Below are 23077 nucleotides of genomic sequence, written 5' to 3'. Positions count from 1 at the left end.
TTCATCTTAAGGAATGGATGAAGGGCTCTGTATTGAAGTATTACAACTTTAACTCCATTGTCTGACATATAATAGAACAACATGTGTGTGTGTGTACACTTGTGTGTTGGAAATGGGATGTATATATAAGGGAAAACAAGACTAGGTTAAAAGGGTGAAACTATTTTTTTTCCCCCTCAGGCAAAGAATTTACCTTCTGTATGTTGATGGGCTGACCAAATCTGTGAATAAGCAACTGGTTCCATAGTGATTTATATGGATGAGCAAGGATGAGTTCCATGTGATGACGGTGCGCCCGTATCAGGTACTGACAGAGTGGTAGCCAACTTGAAAAATTAAGAAAGGTTGTAAACATTTTTTCAGGATCAATCAGTAGGCGTTATTCCACCACATTAGTGTTCTGAACTGTGTTAGCAGAAGGGATCAGCATTGCATAATGTAGATGACTGTGTTTCCAAGCCAGACAGGAGACGGCACGCTGAGACAAGTAACAGAGGTCAAGGAAGGGCCTCCAAAAGTATGAGCAAGGTTAAAGCAACAATGACAGTGAAATTGCAGGCAAGGGGAGGAGGTGGTAACTAGAATTCTGAGAAATGTGGAGCTGTAGGAGGGAGCAGCAGCATTTGGTAAAGCAGTTCAACAACTGCCAAACCACAGCCCAGAGGGAGTGGCTGAGGAACAAACTGCCCCATGCTTTCTCTCCTGTCATTTACTCTTGCTGGTGCCTCTCATGGGCTCAATCCAACTGGAAGCCAGAAGGCAAAGGAACCCAAATGTGTCATCCACAAAGGTCAGCTTGATGTGGCAAAGAACTGCATGGAGAAAAGTGTGTGTCTACAGGGGCAAAGAAGAACATTCCACATGAGAATTTTCTTTTCGGGGAAAAACATTTTCCCCTTCCATTTATTATTTTTAAATTTTTTCTGCATTAAGATTATGCTAATACATGTGCCCAGTAATAAGGAGGATCTCCGGATACACCAGGACCTTAGTATCGACAATTCTTGAAGAATCTGTTCTTATGCTCTGTGATGACCTAGAATTTTATTGTCTGTTAAGCAGAGTATGGATATATACAATATGCTTGCAGGTAAGATGCATCTGACAATATGAGAGATAGGAGGGTGCTCCTAACATGGTATAAGTTACAACAACACTGAAATTATACAATGAGGAAACTGAGGGCTGAAGTGAATGTCACAGCAGGGCAGGCATTCCATATACTCTATTGAACGTTACCTCTTGTCAGAGGGGAAAAGTTCAAAAGTTGGCCTAGGCCTACAAGATCATTCTGGTATACTGGGAAAGAAGGCAGACAGATGATATAGCCAGGTCAAAATGTGCATTAGGCCATTCTGCTGTGCTGCCAGATGTTACACGCATAGTCCACCTTCCCAATGGTTTCAGCATCACTGAGCTGAGAAGATTCATAAAGCTTATCAGGAGTTTCTGTTATCTAAAGAACACACCGCTTGAACCAGCACACACCAGGAATCAAGTTGCCTTTCAATCTAGACAACTGTAATAGATTTCTTTGGATAACTGTCTTTATAAAGAAAAACTCTAGAAGTATTACAGGCATCAGAACTAGTACTTTAAGATCTACTAAGATTTCAGAAGATTGTGTTTAGCATGACTTTATATCAGTGGATAACAAGCAGCCAATCAATGTTTATTGGTTAAAAGTAATATTTGTCATTTGTGAAGCTTCTAACTTGGGGCATTTGTATCATCTTCTGTAAGCATCTCTAGGTGAGGGGAGAAAAAAGAGGTTACTGGTGTCAGCTTTCATATTCTTTTTGGCAAGTTCTTCTTGATTGCAAAATTTTGTATATTAAAAGGAAGCTTAACACTTCTGGGGCTGATAGAAGGAAGGACAAACTTCATGTTCTGAGTTAAGTTGAGACATTTATTGAGTAACTTCCATGTGCCAGGTTGCTTAAAAAAACGGGCCCTGCCCTACAGGAGAGCTCACAATAGTACGAAGGAAACACAGTAAATATATTTTCAATCTAATGGGGGTAGGTTCTGTTTTCATACAGCTTAAGGCAAACTCCCGAATCATTTCAGATTTTCTCAAGTAAAACATTCTAAAATTAGCAATACTTTCAACTACCTGCATGCTATGGTAATTATGAGAGGTTCCCATGGCACAGGCTCTAGAACTCACCTTTAAGGACAGAAACACCTTCTCCATCTATCAAGAGTTGAGAATCCTCCGTGGGAGTTGCCTCTCCATAAACTCACACTTCACTGATGTGTAATGTGAGCATTATAATGGGAATTACAACAGGGAATTAAGCTAGTTAGAGGACTGTGGTTACTTGGCTGCACAGAAAGGACATACACTCATGGTTGGTACCACATAAAGACCAAGTAAGAAACTAGTAAGCATAGAAATGAATATAATTACCAAGTTCATCAAAAACATAACAAAGACTTGGACAATTTCAAGGGTGATCACAACATAGTAAGTTGTTGCTCTCTAATCATGAGACAAAAACGCCATCTCAAGATCTGGAGTTTCAAAACAGACCTTTTTTAGGTCCAGAATGAATGGACCTTTTTTTTTTTTTTTTTAAGCTTTATTCCCCCTCAGTGTCCTTGCACCCCTATCTGTAAGATACTTTAAAATAAAACTTTTGCTTTTGTTTATAACAAACTCAGGCTCCTTGCAGAAAACGGGGGGAAAGTCAAAGAATAAGGGACAAAAAGCTAGATAACCCATAGTTATCACATAAAGCTAACTTCTTGAACATTGTGACTTTATTCCTAGGAGGTCACATCTTTTCCTATGTATCACTACATGTTTTGTATCATGTTTTATGTGTTGATCTTTAGCTTTAAGACGTTCTCCCAGGTCCTTAGGACCTTGCTGGTATCTCACGATGACTGACTATCCACACCAGCAGTTCTCCTTAGTGTGCTTCACAATCACTTAGAGGGTGTGTCAGAATAGGCTGCTGGCCCACCCCAGTTTCTGATTAAGTATGGGTGGGACCTGAAAGCCGCATTTCTATTGAGTTCTCAGGTAATGCCAGATGCTCACTCATGCTGCTGGTTTAGGGTCACACTTTGAGAATCACAGAAAACTGAAAAACACAGAGACAAGTTGTTTCACCACTGGCACCATTAACACTTAGTGACACTATTTGAGTAGAATTTTTTTTCTCTTAAATTGATTTCATTTAGAAAATGAGTGTAATAGGTCAGTTCATTGAAACTCCAAAATGTATTCATATTTAACAGTAACTGGGTGTGCTTTGACTAGGAGAACCTTCTAAGTGGTTTTGACCATAGCCACTCCACATTCCATAGTGAATTCTGAGCACACAGAGGCCCTACTGGCGCCCAAATGTCCCCCCAACCTCATCTTCCATTAGTCATCCTTGACTCTAGCACCAAAATATTTACTCATGGCTCCCCACACTTCCCTTTACAGATGCCCTTCTCTGTACCTGGAATGCTTCCCTTTCCCAGCATTCTTCCAATCAGACTTAAAACCACAATTTGTATGAGCTCTTCCCTTAAAATACTAAGCAGTATATCACTCCTTTGTGCTTTTAGTATTTTGTTCTTTATATGTTAATTAAAACTGTGTTTACCTACCTATGTTAATTAAGTCACATGATCCTACATGGTAGGTAGTGTGTCATATTCCAATTCAAACCACTGACAAGTTTACAGTGTGCTGAGTGATACAGATAAACAGATAATTGCAACAGATAAAACATAGTGCCTAACACATGTACACGTTTTCCTGTAATAAAAGACAGTATAGCATACTGGACATGTGTAGCAGACTTTGACGCTAAACTACCTGAGTTCAAACCTTGGCTCTGCCACTAGCAGTGTAATGTGGATAAATTACTAACGTCACACACCTTAGTTATCACACCTATAAAACATGGGTAAACAGAGGTGCCCTCCTCAAAGGGCTGCTAGGCAAAAATGGGTTAATGCATGTAAAATGCTTAGGGTTGTGCCTGGCACACTTGCTCAACAAGTGTTCACTAGTGTTATTTCTACACTGCAAAAGGTTCAAGCTGGTTTTCTTCTCAAGAAAAACAACCTAGTTGGGGAAAATGACAGAAAATTGTGAAAGATGTAACATAAAACAGAAAAGTAGGTATTAGATGTCAAAAAATTAAGGACTAATGAAATAAAAACACATTCTCCTGGGATGACTATTTTAAATAAAATTGCATTCACCCATATGTTTACGTTCAGGTGTGTTTGTTAAAAAATAAAGAAAGCCACTCTAATACTAGGTTGAGTCATATGAGATTATCTTTGTAGTTCAAAGACCATCAAGTATTGGCATTAATAATTCGTGTTTCAGCCTCAACTTTCTAGTTATACTTTGCTCTCAAAAACTGAAGATAAGCTCTTCACAGATAAATGTGGAAAAAGTGAGAGAGAAAGAAAGAGAAGAAAGAGAATTAGATATTCTGTATAATATTCTGTATAACAGCAGAAAATAAAGGAATTCTGCTTCCAAAGCACCTCTGGAGGATCCCTAATTCAACCCCATAAAGCTGTAACATACAACTAAGTCAGATGTCTAGGAGAGAATCTTAAGGTAAATATTTTGAAGAGAATATTAGGAATGCTTATTATTTTTTAATGAATTCAGAAAAATCTCCACTGTCTCTTCATCTTGTATAAAAATACAGGTATTGTATGTGATCTGTGATGAAGGAAGAAAGGGAAGGAAGGAGAGAGGGAGTGGGGAGGGAAGAAGGAAAAGGAAGGGAGAAAGAAATAAAAAGACAATTATAGGCTTATTAGCCAACCATAAAGATACTAAACTCATACTTATCACTTAACATTTATCTATATAAATATAGTTTATAGCCATCAACTTGTAAAAGAGCATGTCAAACTTAATGTTAATAAAATTTGTTTTAATAAAGAAAAATCAAAGGAATTAACAAATATGCTCAAATGACAAAGATGATTTGTTTAGGAATCTTAGTGATAAAGATGTATGCTAAGAGTATCACCATTAAAAAAAAAAGACATTCATTCTATGAGTAGAAAATACCTCAAGATAAAAATATTAATTCAATAAGAAAATATTTCATATTTCTTTATCACAGAGACTGTAGATTTAATTAACTCATTTCTATATTAAGTTATGCAGTATACATTCCTTTCTCTAGTTGCTCATGCAAAAGAATAGAGTTTTTCTCAAATAGAACAAGTCAGTGCCAACAGTTTCAAGTCATGACTTAGAGTCAAGCCTAGAAGAGCTTGACCTGGAAGGCCATTTATATTCATCTGTACCCTGGCCTGATATCAGCTCTCTCCTTTTTTATGGTTACACTCTATTACTAATGAATGGTTCTTTATACTTACTCAACAGACAAGTTACAACAAATATATTTATAAATTAATATGATATCATTCAATGGGGAGGAGAGTACCTAGAACCTAAGTGACACCCTGGCACTGTTTTCAGAAAAACCACCTTATTCCAGCTAATAAGTAAAAATAATATTTTAACAAAAAGTATTCATCCTGCCTATGTGCTTCCTCTAAAATGCTGTGTAAGAGACTTAGAATTCAATAAAATTAGGATACAAAAAAATAATGAATACACCTTAAGAAAGGTAAGAAGTGAGAACTGTTTCCTATAATTCTAACCACATTACCTCATGAGTAACTTTCAGGACAATTATTGTAAAAAACAATAAATACTATAATGGAAATATAGGGATTCATTTATTACTTTTTGGTTTACAAACAAAGGCACCCAATAATGCTTGTATTTCTTATAAAAGACTATCGATTTACATTTAAAACAAAAAAGCAAAAAACCCTGAACCAGTCCCTACAGACAAGCATAGAAAAGGAAGAGAAATAAGATTTTCCCTTCCTGCTTCCAAACTTTATTACACAGATTCAGAAAATGTTTATTTTATGCCATCCCCAAGTCAAAGAATGTATTGCCATGCTTCTCGGTGATGAGTTATTAAACATATTAATGTTGCCAAGTCAAGTTTACTTACAGTTACAATGACTTCACAAGTGACAAATGCATATGCCAGAATTATAAGAATCAAGAGTGAATAGGGGAAAAAAACAATGTTTAAAATATAGCTTTATCAAATGAGTTAAATGATTTATTAGATTTATTCAACAGGCTATCCTGTTAAAATTTGAGTCTGTGTGTAAAAATATAATCAGAAAGAACTAAAAAAACCAGGCCTAGCAAATGACATCAATACAAAGGATTTCTAAAATCTTTATGTTTGCGTTAAGCTCAAAGTCAAGTTGGCAAGGATTAACAACCTATGTATGTTTTATACTAATTTTAAAACTTTTAAGTTCCAGAATGACATATTAATTTATTCAATAGCTTTCTTTTGACAAAAGAATTCTAAACACACAAAATTAATGCAGTGGCCTTAGCACCCTCCCAATTATCATTTCCTCGAGTTAGATTACAATAATAATGACAGAGTTCAAAGACACACACCTCCCATGTACTTCACATGCCTGCTACAGTTGTGCCTGATTCTTTTGCAAGATACAAAGATAAGTCATCTAAGTATATTTGGCAGATGTATAAAAATCATACAAATGTTAGCTTATTTTCAACACATTATGGAAATGTATTGGAGAGATGGAGCATTCAAAGGATAGAGCATCTACAGTTAATTATGTGGGCCACTTTAAATCAAAGGCATCATCATTTATTCCATTCTTAGACACTGCCATGGTCTCTCACACCTTATAAAAGGTATGGTCCTAGACCAGAGACTTCAGTATCACTGCAAAGAATATATATATATTTATATTTATATACATATTTCTTTTAAAATAATGTTTTAAAAGTTTTACTACAGAAAATCTGGCTTCAACATGGAAGCATTTTCCTTTTCAAGATTATACACCTGCATGGAAGAAGGTGATTTCCTTTACATTTAATTTTTTCACAATAATAAAATAAACTTCTTATACATTGCATCTGAATTGATGAAGAAAATTAAGATTAAAGTTCTATGTAACTTTTTGTATTGTAAACTGACTTCATTAAACATATTCAAGATACACTGTTAATGATTTAAATATAGTACAACTTGATCAGCTAAATTAGAACATGTTATGCTGATCTGTTAAAGCAAATGTGTGTTACAACAGTAAGGAGAATTAACTACTATTAAGATTTAAAGGGAATTATAATGTATCATTAAAATATACATCAATGTTCTTGCTATTACTTGTTTCTATAACTCATTTCTTTCTAAAAGCTAAAACCACATGCACAAAAAATAAAAGTTATCTTAAAACTCATTCAACAGTTTGGTACTTTATGTGGTATGTAAATAAAGTTCTTTATTTAATCTTATACACATTATTTTATGCATTATTTTTCTTGAAGGAATTCAGCTCTCAAGGTCAAAAGTTAGTATGTGTTTACACACATATGAAAACATTTTCTTAATGTTATGACTACCTGCAAATACATTCTTCCATAGTAATGTACTTTTAGTTTTAATTGGACAGTATAAGCCTTTTAAAGTCCTATTAATAAAATTTATTAAGGGAGTAGAGCACAAGTATGATGAATTCCTCCCTGTACCCACACCTGCTTGTCAAAGTCTCAAGTAATCATCCAGCTTCAAAACATGAACAAAATGTCACAGAATTGGTTTTTATTTGGTCATAATGTGGTCAATAAAAATGTACTCCTATTCTTCTTAATAGTAATAGGTTTAGTGAATTTTCATTTTCCTTCTAAAAACACATGGCATATGCTGATACGGATTCTCAAACTCATTTAGATCCAGTAGGGTCTCTATAACAATATACAGCCTTCTGATTATGAAAGTAACTGATTGCTTATAGAAAATGATATGTGTCAGACCTCAAATCAGAGAAGGAAGGAAACTGAAAATGTTTTTCACATTTGAGACCATTCAGTAACTTATAGGATGATGTGAAAATAGTTTGGCTGTAATTTTAACAAAACTAAAAATCACTTAAAACTGATGATAAAAATCAAACACTGTAGAATCAAATATCTACCAACTTAGCTAGTATTCCCATTCAAATAAATGCTTTCCACTGCACTAAATATTATAATTAGAAAATCACTCTATGTTAAGGCATATTTTAATTAGTATGTTCCAGAATTGCACAGTTATACTGGTCAGTGTTCCTATCTCCCCCTCCTACCCTTACCCAACCATTTTCCCCCAGGGATCAAAATGTTAAGTCATGGTTTTGGTGGCTATTACAGATTTGAATTGGCATACCACAGTGTATTCACTAGGCTTTTATGAGCATACATTAAAATGTTACATAAAATGTACCATAATTTACTCCACATTCTGAGCTAAGATGGTTTAATGTCTTGACAAAAGGTGAAATGACTTAAGTACATTTTACATTTTATGCATTTAGACCACCATATGCATAGACGTTCTAATGCTAAATTCTTGTCTTCAGTATCTCATAGTGCTGGATGCTCGGAAGTAAGACAGAAACTTGTAACACAGACTAACCACAAAGTACCAGATGTTTCTTGCCATTTGTGATCTTGCAATAAAAATGCGCCAAATCAGGATCACAAGGATAGTATTGAAACCATAACGTATGTTTCTCAACCTGGAAAGCAGATCAAGAGATATATTGGATACTATCTTCTAGAAAAGAATATTGTTGGATAGCAGATAATTCATATTCAAATCTTAATCTAATCAAAGTTCAAATCCATATTAATTTGAAACTTACTTAAAAATTAACTAGAAATTAGAAAGTTAGCAAACATCAAAAACACCTGACTGTGCACATTCTGGACAGCAGTCCATCAAACAATGTATTATTTCTATTAACAATAACACAAAGTTTTTTGTAACATTTGGGATGTAAATTTACTTCTTAACAAGTACAATTAAGCAGCCTTCTGTATGCCCTAAACTGTGCTAGGCAACAAGTATGTTAGGTAAAATAGAAATATCTCTTGTAATTCCAGAGTTATCTCATCTAAAAAGGGAGATTCATTACATACATCATCCTACAGACAAAATAAATATTTTTGGACATCTTTAGCTGCTTACAAGTTGTCAGACAAAAGAACTTACTCCTTCAGTTATAGCTGTCCGTTAAGATCAAAAATCAACTGGACAAGTCCTCATACCATGAATGAAACATGGTACTTGCTCTACCGAGGAAGACACTCCCATTCTCAAAGAGCAAAATGCATATTATCTTGCTTATGTTTCAAAACATTTTTGATGTTTTTTTAATGGTGTTAGAAAGGAATCTAAATTGTTTAGGTATGCCATAACATTACATAAATTCCACTAACTTAAACAGGCAGTGAAAGATACAGGACTACAGTTGATTCTTCAACAATGTGGGGGTTGGGGCATCAATCCCGCACACAATTGAAAATCTAAATATAACTTTAGGGTCAGCCCTTCTTACCTGTATTTCTGCACCAGTGAATTCAACCAACTTCACACAGTGTGGTACTATAGTATATATTTATTGAAAAAACACCACATATAAATGGACCCACACAGTTCAAATCCATGTTATTCAATGCTTAACTGTACAATATATAAACAATGGGTGTAGACAAAAGAACTTTGCTCTGCCACTCAATGTGACCTTTCAAATACAACTTCCCTAAGTCTCTATTTCTTCATCTACACAACTATCTGCCCTATAAAGTCTCAAAGAGTTGAAAGAGCAAGAATAATGTGAAAGTTTTGAAAACTGTTATAAAAATTGTATTAAAAATTACTATGAATAAAAGAGATTACTATTAAAACTAATTGCATCTCTGAATAATGGACTAATAGTAATTTTTTCTCTTGTTTTCTAAGTGTTTTTTAACAATTAGTACATATTAGTTTTATAAGAGACTAAGGGAAAAGGAATAACTATTTTATAAACAAAGAAAAAGCTCTATACTGAATAATGTATTATTAGATCTCTTTTCCTCTTCTAAAGATGTATTTCAATAAGGTAGAAGAAACTTTACATTATCTCCAGTTTAAAATACATTTTTATTATCTCCTGATATCTTCACTTCTTCAGTAGCAATAAGGGAAGATCAAAGTGATATTTAAAACTAAATTCCACTTGACTTTCTTACTAATGAATAGTATAAACTGATGAAAACAGTAAGCTTCAATAGTCATAGGTTAAATCAACACTACCAGAGTTACAGTCCAAAGGCAACCACTTTCCTAAATACAATATTATTAGCAATATCTCAAGTTAACAGCTTAGGAAAAAACTAGTATTTCATAAAGAAGACAAGATGAAATCAAACCCATATAAAACTTACTTGTTCAGATGTTTTCTAGCTGCAGGAAGACCAGACATTTCTTCATTCAGTACATATTTCTTAGTTCCCATACAGTAGTTCTCTATATATTCTGCCCAATGTAACTGCCGTACATCAATATTAAAAGTCTACATAAACAAAAAAATTACTGGTTATTTTCTTGAATAATTTTCTCATAATTATTTCATATAAGTCAAAAATTCACTTTTTCCAAAGGCTAATTCCACAGGACATGCTTACAAAATGTTTACCATATTAATTTTAAAATCTTACTGCTACTCACAAAAAAAGTTCTTACTCCTATTTCATTATCTTCCATTAAACACAGAAACAATACACTTATTTCCAGTTTCCTTCTATCCACAGTATCTCTTCTTTTTGAACATCTTGCATACTATACAGATTAATTTTCCTAGAGAATAGTATTGACATTAAGAGAAAGAATGTGGCTTTCTTTAAGAAGAATGAAAGCCGGCTTAGGAGTTTACGTAACAGTAAGTAGGCCATTTGATGAAAATAGTAGATAAATACAGAAAAGAAAGCCTTACAAAAATGCTACTTCATGACAAAATAAGAGGGATATAATCTGCTCAGAGCTCTTCCACACACAATCAGGTAATTTTTTTGGTGTGATAAACAGATTATTCATAATTTAATTTACCATCACACTTCTCTGAAAATAGCAAGCTCTAGACTAAAAATAAAAAAGCTACCATAAACAAATCATTAAAGTACCACAGCACTGAAATGGAGACTTAAGATATGAGATAATATGAGAAGGTCATACATTTGTATAATTGGATTCCCATAGGAAAAATGAAAAATAATAGAAAAAAAGCAGTATCTGAAAAGACAATGGCTGGAAATTTTCCCAAAATTGTGAGACATCAAGCCACAGATTTAAAACACACACATACTATATATACACACATGTATCTATACATATTAGAGTAAAACTGCTGAAAGTCAAAGAAAGAAAATTTTTTTAAACCAGAAAAGGCACTGTAGATTACCTCCAAAGAAACAACCATTAGTCTGACCACTGACATCTCAAAGGAAGCAATGGAAGCTGTAAGATTATGAGACAATGTCTTCCAAATGCTCAAAGAAAGCTTGCTAACAGAATTCTATAGCAGTATGAATATCATTGAAGAATAAAAATATTCCAAGAATAAAAACTGAGATAATCTAACATCAATAGAAGACAAACACTAGAGAAAGTACACTAATGGGTACTCTTTAGGCAGAATGAAAATGATTCCAGACTGAAGTCTGAAATCATTAGAGGAGGATGGAGGAAGAAATCAGAGCAGTAAAAAGACAACTATACTGGTAAATCTATATGAATACTAATTGACTAGAGTACACGTTTTAGCCTTTGCATTATCCAAGAAAAGGTGGAAGTACCAATATTTTATTAGGCCTTGCTAAATTAAGAAATGATACTGTAAAGCAGGAGCAAATTAGCCCCCAGGCTTCCCTGATGGCTCAGTGGTAAAGAATCCACCTGCCAGTGCAGGAGATGCAGGTTCAGTCCCTGGGTCAGGAAGATCCCCTGGAGAAGGAAATGGCAACCACTCCAATATTTTGCCTGGGAAATCCCATGGACAGAGGAGCCTGGTGAGCTACAGTCCATGCAGTAGAAAAGAGTTGGACACTACTTAGCAACAACAACAACAAAGCTGAACAAAATAATCATTTCTAATTATGAGATTTAAGTAGAACACTAAAGTAACATACAACCACATAAGTTAGTGGGGGTAGTAATCAGAGCTAAAACATTTTATGGTCCTAAGTATCATTAAGGAAGAGGCTATCTATACAAATCACTCAATTTTTTGTTAAGTATGCATGTTCAAATATCTAAGGTAACCTTAAAAAGAAAATTCATAAGAGTTTAAGTTTCAAACTAACAGAAAGCAAAATGTAGAATGGCAAAAAGTAGAAGAGACTATTTGAAAAACAATTTCTGAGACGTTTTCCTTAAAACTTAAAACAGTATTTGGGGGGGGAAATGCATAAAAATTCTCTTTGAACCTGACATTAAAAGAGAAAAAGAGAATCAACATTTCAATCATGCTTTGAAAATATTTCTGCTACTCTCATACTTAATTAAAAAATTCTAAAATAAAGCAACTTTATTTTATTACCAATTATGATTGAAAATGGGACACTATAAATAGATCAACTTTCTTATTGCATAATGGTTGTAGAAAATATCCAACTATTTCTCAGGTTGCTAATTAGCATACTCTAATTAGTATGCTTCTTATTTTCTAATATAAAAAAATACTTGCCTTTTTATCTTCAGGGTTTAGTTGATTCATTAACATATTGACATTGTCAGTACTCCAAACCCAAGAATTACTTGTGAAATATTCAAGAAACACCATAGCTTTGTGAAGACGAGTTATTGTTTTCATCATCCTGTATTTTAAGAAAAATTGAGATTCATAATTTGCATAGATAAGGAAAAATCTCACCACCACCCAGGGAACCAGTTTCTATTTTGAGACACTGACAGTAAAATTGTAACACGTAGTTCAATAAGTGTACCAAATCACCAGGAAATAAGAATATTTCTGCATCTTGGAACATTATATAAATGCAAAACAAAGAAAAAAAATTAAGCAGCAGTAAATGAATTTAATATTGCCTAAGGAGAGTTCTGCTGATATATGAAATGGAATATTTCAAGGCCAAATTTTCTACATATAATACTAAGCAAATAAATGAATTCAATTAGCATTCTTTTCCTTTTTTGTTCCTTAAATCACATTTTAGTTCAGCTTCGTTTTAGTAAGATTTTCTGTGAATTCATAACATACTGTTACATTTTAATCTCAACTCTTCAGCATCATGGAAGCAAAGTATACAGAAATATTCATTTGCCATTTAGTTAACTCTCTCTATATATTTTAAACAACTTGCTCTTGAACACCAACAGGCGCCTGGATGTGCCATGAAATCAATGACTCATGGTGACAACTTTCTCAAATAGATATTCAATATATTCCCTAAACTTCCCAAATCCCCAATATCCATCTTTATAAAAATAAGAAAATTTGATACTTTGTTTCTTTTTAAAAGGGTGAGGGGCTTTAATCTTTAAATTTGGCATTTTATATATCATGGTTCACTGTAAGTCATTAATATCATAACACTAACCAGAACAGTAACATCTACACAATAATAATTATCAATGATAGGGAGAGAAATAGAAGGCAGAACTTTTTGAAACACACACACCAAAAATTCCTAATCTCTGATAAAAAGAAAAATTATATGTGAAGAAATACTTTAAAAGAATTCTATTTATAGTCCCACAATTAGGATTAGCATTATGCAGTTTAGAGATCTCCAAATCAGGGCTTAAGAAATGCGAGAAATAGAAGAAAATGAGAACATTAGAAATGAGGAGGAAACCAAAAGAGTAACATTAGCTAAGCAATTCTGACATTTTCAACACATTTAGAAAGAAATCCGGAATACAGAATACTGAAACACAATGAGACAACGTGGACAATGTATGTAAAGAAGAACTGTACTTCATTAAAGAAAGTAATTACAAAATAAAACCTCCATTAAACACAGAAAGAATTAGTGAGCATCAAAGGCTAAATCTAGACAGGAATAGTTCAAACAGAAAGAATTTGAAGGGAGGAGAAGATGTACAAGATTGGTAATTAATACTCACTATCACAGCCAGTATAGTATACATGAATCACACATATACACATATTTGGTTAATGTGGCTTTCTAACATACACCTTATTTAAAAAGTTTTTCTTCCTAACTCCATTTTCACTGACAATTCTCACTTAGTCTTATTTTCAGATTCATTCAAGTGACAGAATTACCCTAAGAGTCAATCAGTGATTCCACAATAATTACAATAAAAAACTGGAGAGGGAGAAGGAAATTCGAAAGGTCATATATATATATATGTTAAATTCACAGAACATTTATCAAGTAATAAAAGTCTGGACTGAATACTATGGGAAATATAAATAGAAACTTAAAACTCTGCCCCACTAGTCTTTGGTTAAACATGCTGTAAGAGCAGATGCCTGGGACCACATTGCCATGTATGTTCTGAATATTCATTCTTTATTACAGCAACCTGAAACAAATTCTTAAAAACTTTAGAGAAGGGCAAGAGCCTAACGATCATCTAGTCCAGGGTTTCTCAATCTCAGCATTATAGACATTTTAGGCCAGATAATTCTTTGTGGGAGGGGGCTGCCGTGTGCACTGTAAGACACTTGGCAGTATCTCTGGTCTCTACCCACTAGATGCCAGGAGCATCTACCCAGCTGCGATAACTAAAAACATCTCCGAAAACTGTCCAATGTCCCTTGAGGGAGGCAAAACTGCCCTCCACGGAGAATCACAAAAATAAAAAATTTAAGATTCAGAGAAGTTAAACTAGAGAAAGTGAAGCTAAATAATAAAACAATAACAAAAAAAAGGAGGCCACAGAACCATTTTTCTAAAATACCATTTTTAAGAGAAAATAACTACTACATTTCAGGAGCTAAAGCAGATAACTTATACTACTTCTATATGTGATAATATCATGCATTCTAGTCCCAAGAGACTAGTCACCAGAATCCATATGATGCATATCTGAGTTGTATTTTTTAAATTATACCCAGATATACAGTAAGTCATATTTTTATCAAGCCGAATGACACTCGGAACAAGGCAAATGAGTAAAATGGACACCATGAATGACATGACTGACATTAGTTTAATGCAGAAGCAGGCATTATATTAAGGTCCTAATGTAAGGTGTCGGAGAAGGCAATGGCACCCCACTCCAGTACTCTTGCCTGGAAAATCTCATGGACGGAGGAGCCTGGAAGGCTGCAGTCCATGGGGTTGCTAAGAGTCGGGCATGACAGAGCGACTTCACTTTCACTTTTCACTTTCATGCATTGGAGAAAGAAATGGCAACCCACTCAGTGTTCTTGCCTGGAGAATCCCAGGGATGGGGGAGCCTGGTGGGCTGCCGTCTTTGGGGTCGCACAGAGTCGGACGCGACTGAAGCGACTTAGCAGCAGCAATGTAAGGTGTAGAGGCCACTACTTTGCTCAGCAAATAATCTGAACAAATTTAATAATATAAATTGTAAGACTTTATATTTAACACTTGAGGCTTCCCTGGTGGCTCAAATGGTAAAGAAGCTGCCCTCAATGCAAGACACCTGGGTGGGGAAGATCCCCTGGAAAAGGGAATAGAAACCCACTCCAGTTTTCTCTGCCTGGAAAATTCCATGGACAGAGAAGTCTGGGAGGCTACAGTCCATGGGGTCTCAAAGAGTCAGACATGACTGAGCAACTACCACCATGTATTTAACATTTATAAAATTGCCTAAATAAAAAACCATTATGTCTCTTGTTGCTTTTAGAGTGAAAGCTCCCAAAGCATTCCTGGTTTGATATTTAGAAAGCCTTGTACAGGACAAACCTCAGTTAAGAAGACTCTTTATTTGATGCTTCCTATTTGTAGCAAATTTTAATTCCCAAAGGTGGCTGCAAATATTATCTCCCATCTTATACGTTCACCTACAGTATCACCTTAACTATTAAGAGGTTCCATTAAGAGGTGAAGGTAACATACCAACAGAATGAGGTGGAAGTGATACTGTGACTTCTGTGGGGAGTTAAGAAAAAGTAAGGTAGCTTTCTGCCTTGCTCAGTGGAATACTCACCCTTGAAGCCTTCAGAGGTCATGTATGCTGTTCAACTCCCCCTGAGGCTGCCACACTGTGAGGAAGCCCAAATTAGTCCATGTGCAGAGACCACACTGAAAGGTTCTGAGACTATATGAACAGAGACAGATGCCTGGCCACCCAGCTGCTCGGCACCCTTCCTTTCCTTTACCATTCCCTACAGTGTACCTGGCTCTAGTCCCTGTGACTGCAATCACTTCTAAGAGAGAACCATCCCATCAAAGCCTTCTAGAACTTCTGACCCACAGAATGAAATGATTACTGTTTTAAGATACTAAGTCTGATATCAATTTTATCTAAATTAAAAAAAAAAAAAGATTCTAAAATTTGAAAGATTTGTCATGCAGCACAAATAATGGGAACAAATATATCAGTACTGGGAGTGAGGGACTGCTGTAATAAAAATCTAAAACATGCAGTACTGGCTTTAGGATTAGGTAGTAGACAGAAACTGTGAGGCCCTTGAGACCACTGATAAAACATGGAAGGACCAAGGATGTTAGTGGAAAAAATAAAAGGGCTATACGGAAGCTGTTGGTCAGAGTTTAAAGGTAAGTGAGGAAAATAATGTTGGAAGTTAGAAGAACAAAACTATTGCCTATGGTCACATGGAAAATAGAAAATGTATCAAATAAACTTGATGATCTAAGCCAAGATTTCCTCAAAGAGGACAAAGATGATCTTAAAAAATGAACTATCTGGTTTTAGTAGAATTTGGAAGGAATGTAAAATTCTAGCCAGGAATTCATTTAGAAACAACTTCTGATCAAAGATCAAATCGAGAATGCAGATGTAAGATTCTGTTAGGACCTCAAAAAGATTAAAGTAGTATACTTCATAGAAACTTTCAGACAAAAGTTTCATTCCAGATGTTAAAGATATGTCTTACAGAGGCTCTAAGAGGCAGGATTTAAGAGTCTAAGGATATAAGAGGCAAAGATTTAAGACTCAAGGGTGCTGTTCCACAGCAACTTCATAAGGAAGCCAAGACAGAGAAAGGTATGTCTCAAAAAGATCTGTGGGTATGGCTTTGGTCTAATGGACTGGATTATTTTAAAACAAATACATGGGAAACACACAAAATTTTAAAGGAATTATGAGTTTATACTTAAAAGGACAGAGACAGTACTAAATGCAAAGAGACCTCTGCATTAAGGTTCAGCAAACCAGAGCTTAGGGCCAAATACATCTATTTTTAAAATAAAGTCTGACTGGAACACAGTCATGCTTGTTCATTTACATATTGTCTGAGGCTGCAGAACTGAGTGGTTATAAGGTGGAAGCTACATTTAACAGCAGAGGTGAAAAGCTGCAACAGAATCCATATGGCTCACAAAGACTGAAATATTTACTATATGGTGCTTTACAGAAAGCTTTTGGATCTCTGCTCTAAAGACTCCCAACTTTTTGTGGGCAGGAAGTAGAATAAGAAGGCAAACACAGGCCTTTTTTTTTTTTTTTTTAAACGGGAAAAGAAGGATGACTCAGGAGAGAACCAAAACCTCAAAGAACAACCAGAGAGGGGGAATGAAACCCTAACTAAGAAACCATCAAACATACCCTGCTGGAATGCAGAATTATTATGGACCAGTGATTGCTGTGTGCCTCTTACTTTTTCTCTTTTGAACTAGACTGTCTAAATTATTTCCTATGCTTGTCTCACTATTATACGTCGCACGGGCAGGAGGTAACCTGACACTTTAGTTCACAGGTTTTCAGATCAATATTTGAGGAACTGTATCTGAAAAAGCGTCATCCACAATTAAAACAGATTTCACTAACCACACTGGCTTCAAGCTTTTGTCAGAGAGGTTTTGTGGGGAAAAAGCAAGAGTGTTTTCCATGTAGGAGGAATATAAACTGTTGGGACTAGAAGACTGACTATAGCAAACTGCACTTTCCAAAAACAGTTGCGACAATACCTTTCAGATATCTCACCAGCTCATTTACAAGATGATCTTGACTATTCTCTATATCCCTGCTCCTGGAATCTTGGAGCAAAAAAAAAGATCTGTGACTCGCCTGGGACTAAATGAATAAGATGGAAGTAGTGCTGCATGATTTTCTAAGGTAGGTCAGAAAATGCACATTGCTTCCACCTTGCCTGCTGAAGCACTTTTCCTTGAAGCCTCCAGTTGTCATGTAAGCAGTCCAACTCCCCTAAGGCGACCACTGGTCCTTGCAAAGACACTCTATGAAAAGATCCGGATACCACATGAAGAGACAATGATACCAGCTGTTCCACTACACGTCCCCCTTTCAGTTCCATCTGACCTCAGTCACATGAAAGACCTCTAAGCCAAAGCTGCCCAGTGGATTCCTTCCTAAATTCCAGATGCTGAGAGAAGCAATAAACCAAAAGAAATAATAAAATGACCGCTGCTGTTTTAAGCCACTAAGTTTGAGATAATTTGTTATAATAGATATTGATATATCTATTATAAATTATTTAATCAACTCTGGTCTTCATTTAAGTTTACTAAGCCCCCTTTTCTGTGTAAAGCATTGTGATATATTTAACTTATTTTACTTTTTGAACCTAGTTTTGACTTTTCTGTCCTAATCTACATAAAATCTATTAATATCAAGATAGCATGCACTGTTCAACACCACTCATATATTTCAATATTTAACATACACGATGAGAAACATAACAAGACAACTGAATCCACAGAAAATTCCCTACATGTAACTCAAATCCTGATACACTATAACTAGCAGATATCTCGCTTTTATTTTTTGAGCAGCTGACGAAAGTTCTGGAATCAGCCTCTTCTTTACACTTAAATACTCAAATCCTGAACTCTCCAATCAAAGGCTCCACTACAAATGCCAATGTAGTTAAAAAAATAAATATTTTTATAGTATATTTCACTATAATTGTGGTAAAGACAGTAGGATTACTTAAGTTTGTGAGCTTTCAATAAAAAAAGGCCTTTTTATAACAACTACAAGAAATCAAGTTTTCAATTTGTTAACTTTTGTTTTAAACTATGACATTATCAACCTGAAAAATTAGTCAAAAACTGTAATTACAATATTATAAGCTGAATGGGAAGCTGAGACAGCTCAAGCAATTAATTTCCTAGAAGCATCCTAGGTTTTTTTCATATAAAACTGTACAATCCACTTAAAACAAAACATTTAACCCTTAATCCCCTATAAAACTCACCTCCAAGTTATTAATGGGGAGAGAAGGGCTCAATTTCAGCTTATAATAACAATGACAACCTTGACGCTGGACATTTCCTGTAATATGGGATTTTGGAGGATCAATGGCCCAATAAGATGAGATCCACAGTCTCCCCAATATCCTCAATTTCTAAGAAATGTTCTAGCATCCGGATTGTGATTGTAATTAATTAGGTTAGTAACTAAAGGTAAAGCTCATGCTAGCGACTTTTTGTCTCTCCAGCAAGCCTCCACCACCTTACCAATACAGTGTATTTACTGCTATTCTTCTTACCACGGTTTCTGACCTGTCAACCTGAGTGCAAGATCAAGCAATAATGCAGGTACTGTATGTCTGACACCCTTCCAATAATGAAGCAATAAGTTGTTGGAACAAAACTTAATACTGGGGCGCCTGAATACTTGGTTTAAAGGATTCATCTTGAAGAAATGACTTAGATAATATCCTGCAGGAAAAATAAGCATCAAAGCATTTTGAATGTTATTTTGTTATTCAGAAAAAAATACTTAAAGTTAGACCTAGAATTCAGCATATGACAATAATTTATCATCCAAAATTTAGAACAGAATGAATTATAACAATACCTTTGCTTTTCTGACAAATTCTTAAATTCTAGAGTCTTCTCAGTCACAAAAGGCCATTAAGCCTTATCATAAGCATAAACAAATACAGAGTTAATACGCAGTTTAGTGTAAGCATGGGTTGTTTAACAGTCAGAGGAACAGATAAGACAGAGCTAGTCACCATTACCTTGGGCTTCTTCCAGTCATCCTGAGGTAGATATCATACAGGAATGCTGGGGCCTTATGGCTTACAGCAATCCAGTAATAATATAAAAGGTGATTGGAGGTTAGATTTACATTGGGCCGTCTGAAGGCCTGTTCGAGAGGATTCCTCTTGAAAGTGGAAATTACATGGTATTCTGAGGAAGAAAAGTTGTGTAACAGCTTTGATAATAACCATGTAGTGAAGTTTTGTAAAAAAAATCATGTTTTTACAAAGCAAAATATTTTACCAAAGATGTCAGAGTGTGCTCATTTAAAAAACAAACATTTCTACTTTCTATAGTAACTAAGGGAATATGGGTATTAAACTGCTGAACTCAAGTAGTTTTAGAACTCCCACTATTTATGAATTTTAATTAGATGAATGAATTTTTGCTAAAATTCACTCTTAAAAATCTTTTTAATGTTTTACCTATATCAGTTTACAATGTCACTTTCTATATTTCACCTCTCACGATAGCTTCTTTCTTTCTGTTCCTCTTTCCAGATTCTTATTACTGTACTTACTTAAAAAAGAAAAGGGAAATCATCATCCTTTGCTTATGAATAATTAAGTTGCTCAAATTAACATTATCAACAAGCTTAAAACAACCCCAAATTAACTTCTGCTGTAATTTATCTAGGTTATACAATATCAAAACAATCAACTCTATTATCGTCTCCGTTAATACTTCAATGGAAATGTTTACTGAGATATTCACTAGAAAATAAAGCTCAATTTGATTTTTGCTAAACTTTGTAACACAATGAAAGACTACAAAAAAACCTAACTCATTTGAAGTGTTTTAAAATTCTTAAAAGAACACCACTAATTATCATAAGATTAAAAGCACCCTAGATTTTTTTCCCTTATATTCTCTAACAGTCAATCATTAAATAGAAATAAAAATGTCATAGAATAACCTCTAGGATAAAAGACAAAGATTTACTTTAAAATCAAAATTATTCCACAAGGGTAACAAAAACTGTTTAATTAGAGATAGAATAAGACCTAGTACACTAAATCAACACTGTAAATATATTTTACTTTATATTTGACTTAAAAATGATTAAGTTTCAGTACGTTCTAAGTTATACTATTCCTGTTTTGAAACAAGTAACAGCATACACACTATTGCTGTGAATTTGTGAATTTAACAGATTAATAAACCCAACAGAAAATATTCTGGCAAAATGTATCCTACTTGCTTACTCCTTCCTCTTAGGACAACTAGCTATTTCCTATGATATATCAACTCTTGTAGCTACGAGTGATACTGCCTGTGAATAAGGAACATCAGGATTAAGAATGCCCATGAGGGAGGAAAAAAGGTTTATTTCCATACCATGGGTATCTATGGGCATTGCTGCAGATGGCAGCAGAGAAACAATAAGGGTCAGGCAAGGGTGGGATGAGGAGGGAATACACAGCTGGGTATTTTTAAATTTATGAAACATTATTAAGGACCAAAAGGCAGTATTAGTCGATGTTCTAACACGGCAACTAAAATAAGAATAAACTTGTAACTGGGTGGCTTTAATGCCTCATGGATTATTCTAATGTAATTGGTGAACATTTTAAGTTTATAAAAATTTATTCTAACATTCAAAACTACAGGTAAAATCATACCAACTTCACCCCAGTGGAAGGGATTAGTGCTTCCTGTTGTACAGTTATACACCATGATGTTTCTTGGTCTGCAAAGACAAAGATCAAAGCAATGAAAAATTTTAAAAAGCTAAACTTAACCAATCTAAATCTTGTATGATACTTAAGTAGGAAGAAATGAGGACTTTTCTACCATAAATATTTAAAATACTATCTTTAAAGGATTAATTTTTATGTCTGAACAACTATTTACACTACCCTTTTTTCCAATCCTACCCAAAAAATATTTATAAAAAAATAACACAGACTTCATATTTTTCTTCTTGTATTAGCACAAGTCTTTTTTTCATACAGGAAAAAGAACCACCTCAGCTCTTCCTATCTCCCTCCCATTTTCAGAGGCTCTAGTTAAAAAGAAATTGTGAACAGAATTCGCTTTTACCAGAAACAATATATTCATATAATCATATCCCTCCTTTTTGTAAAATATAAAACAGTGACTTGAAAAATAAGGGAAGATTATTATTTAGAAAAATGTCACTGAGTAGGTGTTTAGGTTTAAGTGTTAGACCTATAAATATTATATAGTATAGTGAAGTCGCTCAGTCGTGTCCAACTCTTTTCGACCCCATGGACTGTAGCCTACCAGGCTCCTCCCTCCATGAGATTCTCCAGGCAAGAGTACTGGAGTGGGTTGCCATTTCCTTCTCCAGGGGATCTTCCCAACCCAGGGATCGAACCCAGGTCTCCCACATTGCAGGCAGACACTTTAACCTCTGAGCCACCATGGAAGCCCCATGAGTTGATTAAAGTGTACTAGTGTGCATGTTTAATACATGTAAGTTGTTCTCTGTGAATTTCACCTCTTATATATAACAAGTTTATACCAAGTTTTAGTCTGTATTAAAAAAAAATACATTAAAAAAAATTTTCTAATGACCTTGTCTATCCTGTGCCAGTACACAAGAATTTATGTTAATTCTTATTACTGCTGATGGAACCACTTCATTGGCTGTGGTAAGTCAACTCTTGCAGTTGAAAGTAATAATATCTATATAATATTGGTATGGGTTAATAAACTGATAAATATCCATTATAGAGGATATTTTAACATTAGTTCTCTTCTCGGTTACTATACATCTAATAAACGACATTGCCATCTCATATACCTATTTACTCCGGAATACCAGGCTGCCGCAAGACTCATGTTGACAACTACATCTACAGGAACAAGATCTGCAAGGGCATTGTTGGAGGCACGCATTGTTCGAAGAATTCCTTTCCCTGCCTTTGTTGAAATTAAAAACAAAACCTTAAGATACAGAACCCATAGTGCATATACACAATACAAAGATACACAGGAAAAAAAACAACAGAATATTCAATACAATAAAAGGCTTATTACTTACCGCAATAAAAAGACCACTTGGTCCATTAAAGTTATCAATCCATCCCTAATACC

At 34.6% G+C, this 23077-nt stretch overlaps 1 protein-coding gene across 3 annotated transcripts in view; it reads right to left on the bottom strand.

The window, feature by feature from the left end:
- Positions 1-5703: 5703 nt before the first annotated feature.
- The window catches only part of FAR1 (fatty acyl-CoA reductase 1), a 77733-nt gene continuing 60359 nt past the window's right edge, over positions 5704-23077 (bottom strand). Inside the window, exons 6-12 of one of the 3 annotated variants that reach the window (XM_027563340.1) lie at positions 23025-23069; positions 22785-22903; positions 21637-21704; positions 19516-19687; positions 12610-12739; positions 10313-10440; positions 5704-8619 (exon numbers count right to left, since the gene is read on the bottom strand). In XM_027563340.1, the coding sequence (XP_027419141.1) occupies positions 8457-8619; positions 10313-10440; positions 12610-12739; positions 19516-19687; positions 21637-21704; positions 22785-22903; positions 23025-23069 (825 nt within the window). In that variant the 3' untranslated portion in view covers positions 5704-8456. Of the gene's footprint in view, positions 8620-10312; positions 10441-12609; positions 12740-19515; positions 19688-19992; positions 20165-21636; positions 21705-22784; positions 22904-23024; positions 23070-23077 lie in introns of all 3 variants that reach the window. The other 2 variants (XM_027563339.1, XM_027563338.1) reach the window with 2 other exon arrangements.

Source organism: Bos indicus x Bos taurus, chromosome 15 (assembly GCF_003369695.1).
Source record: "Bos indicus x Bos taurus breed Angus x Brahman F1 hybrid chromosome 15, Bos_hybrid_MaternalHap_v2.0, whole genome shotgun sequence".
In the NCBI taxonomy this organism is placed as follows: Eukaryota; Metazoa; Chordata; class Mammalia; order Artiodactyla; family Bovidae; genus Bos; species Bos indicus x Bos taurus.
This window is presented reverse-complemented; position numbering and strand designations above follow the sequence as displayed.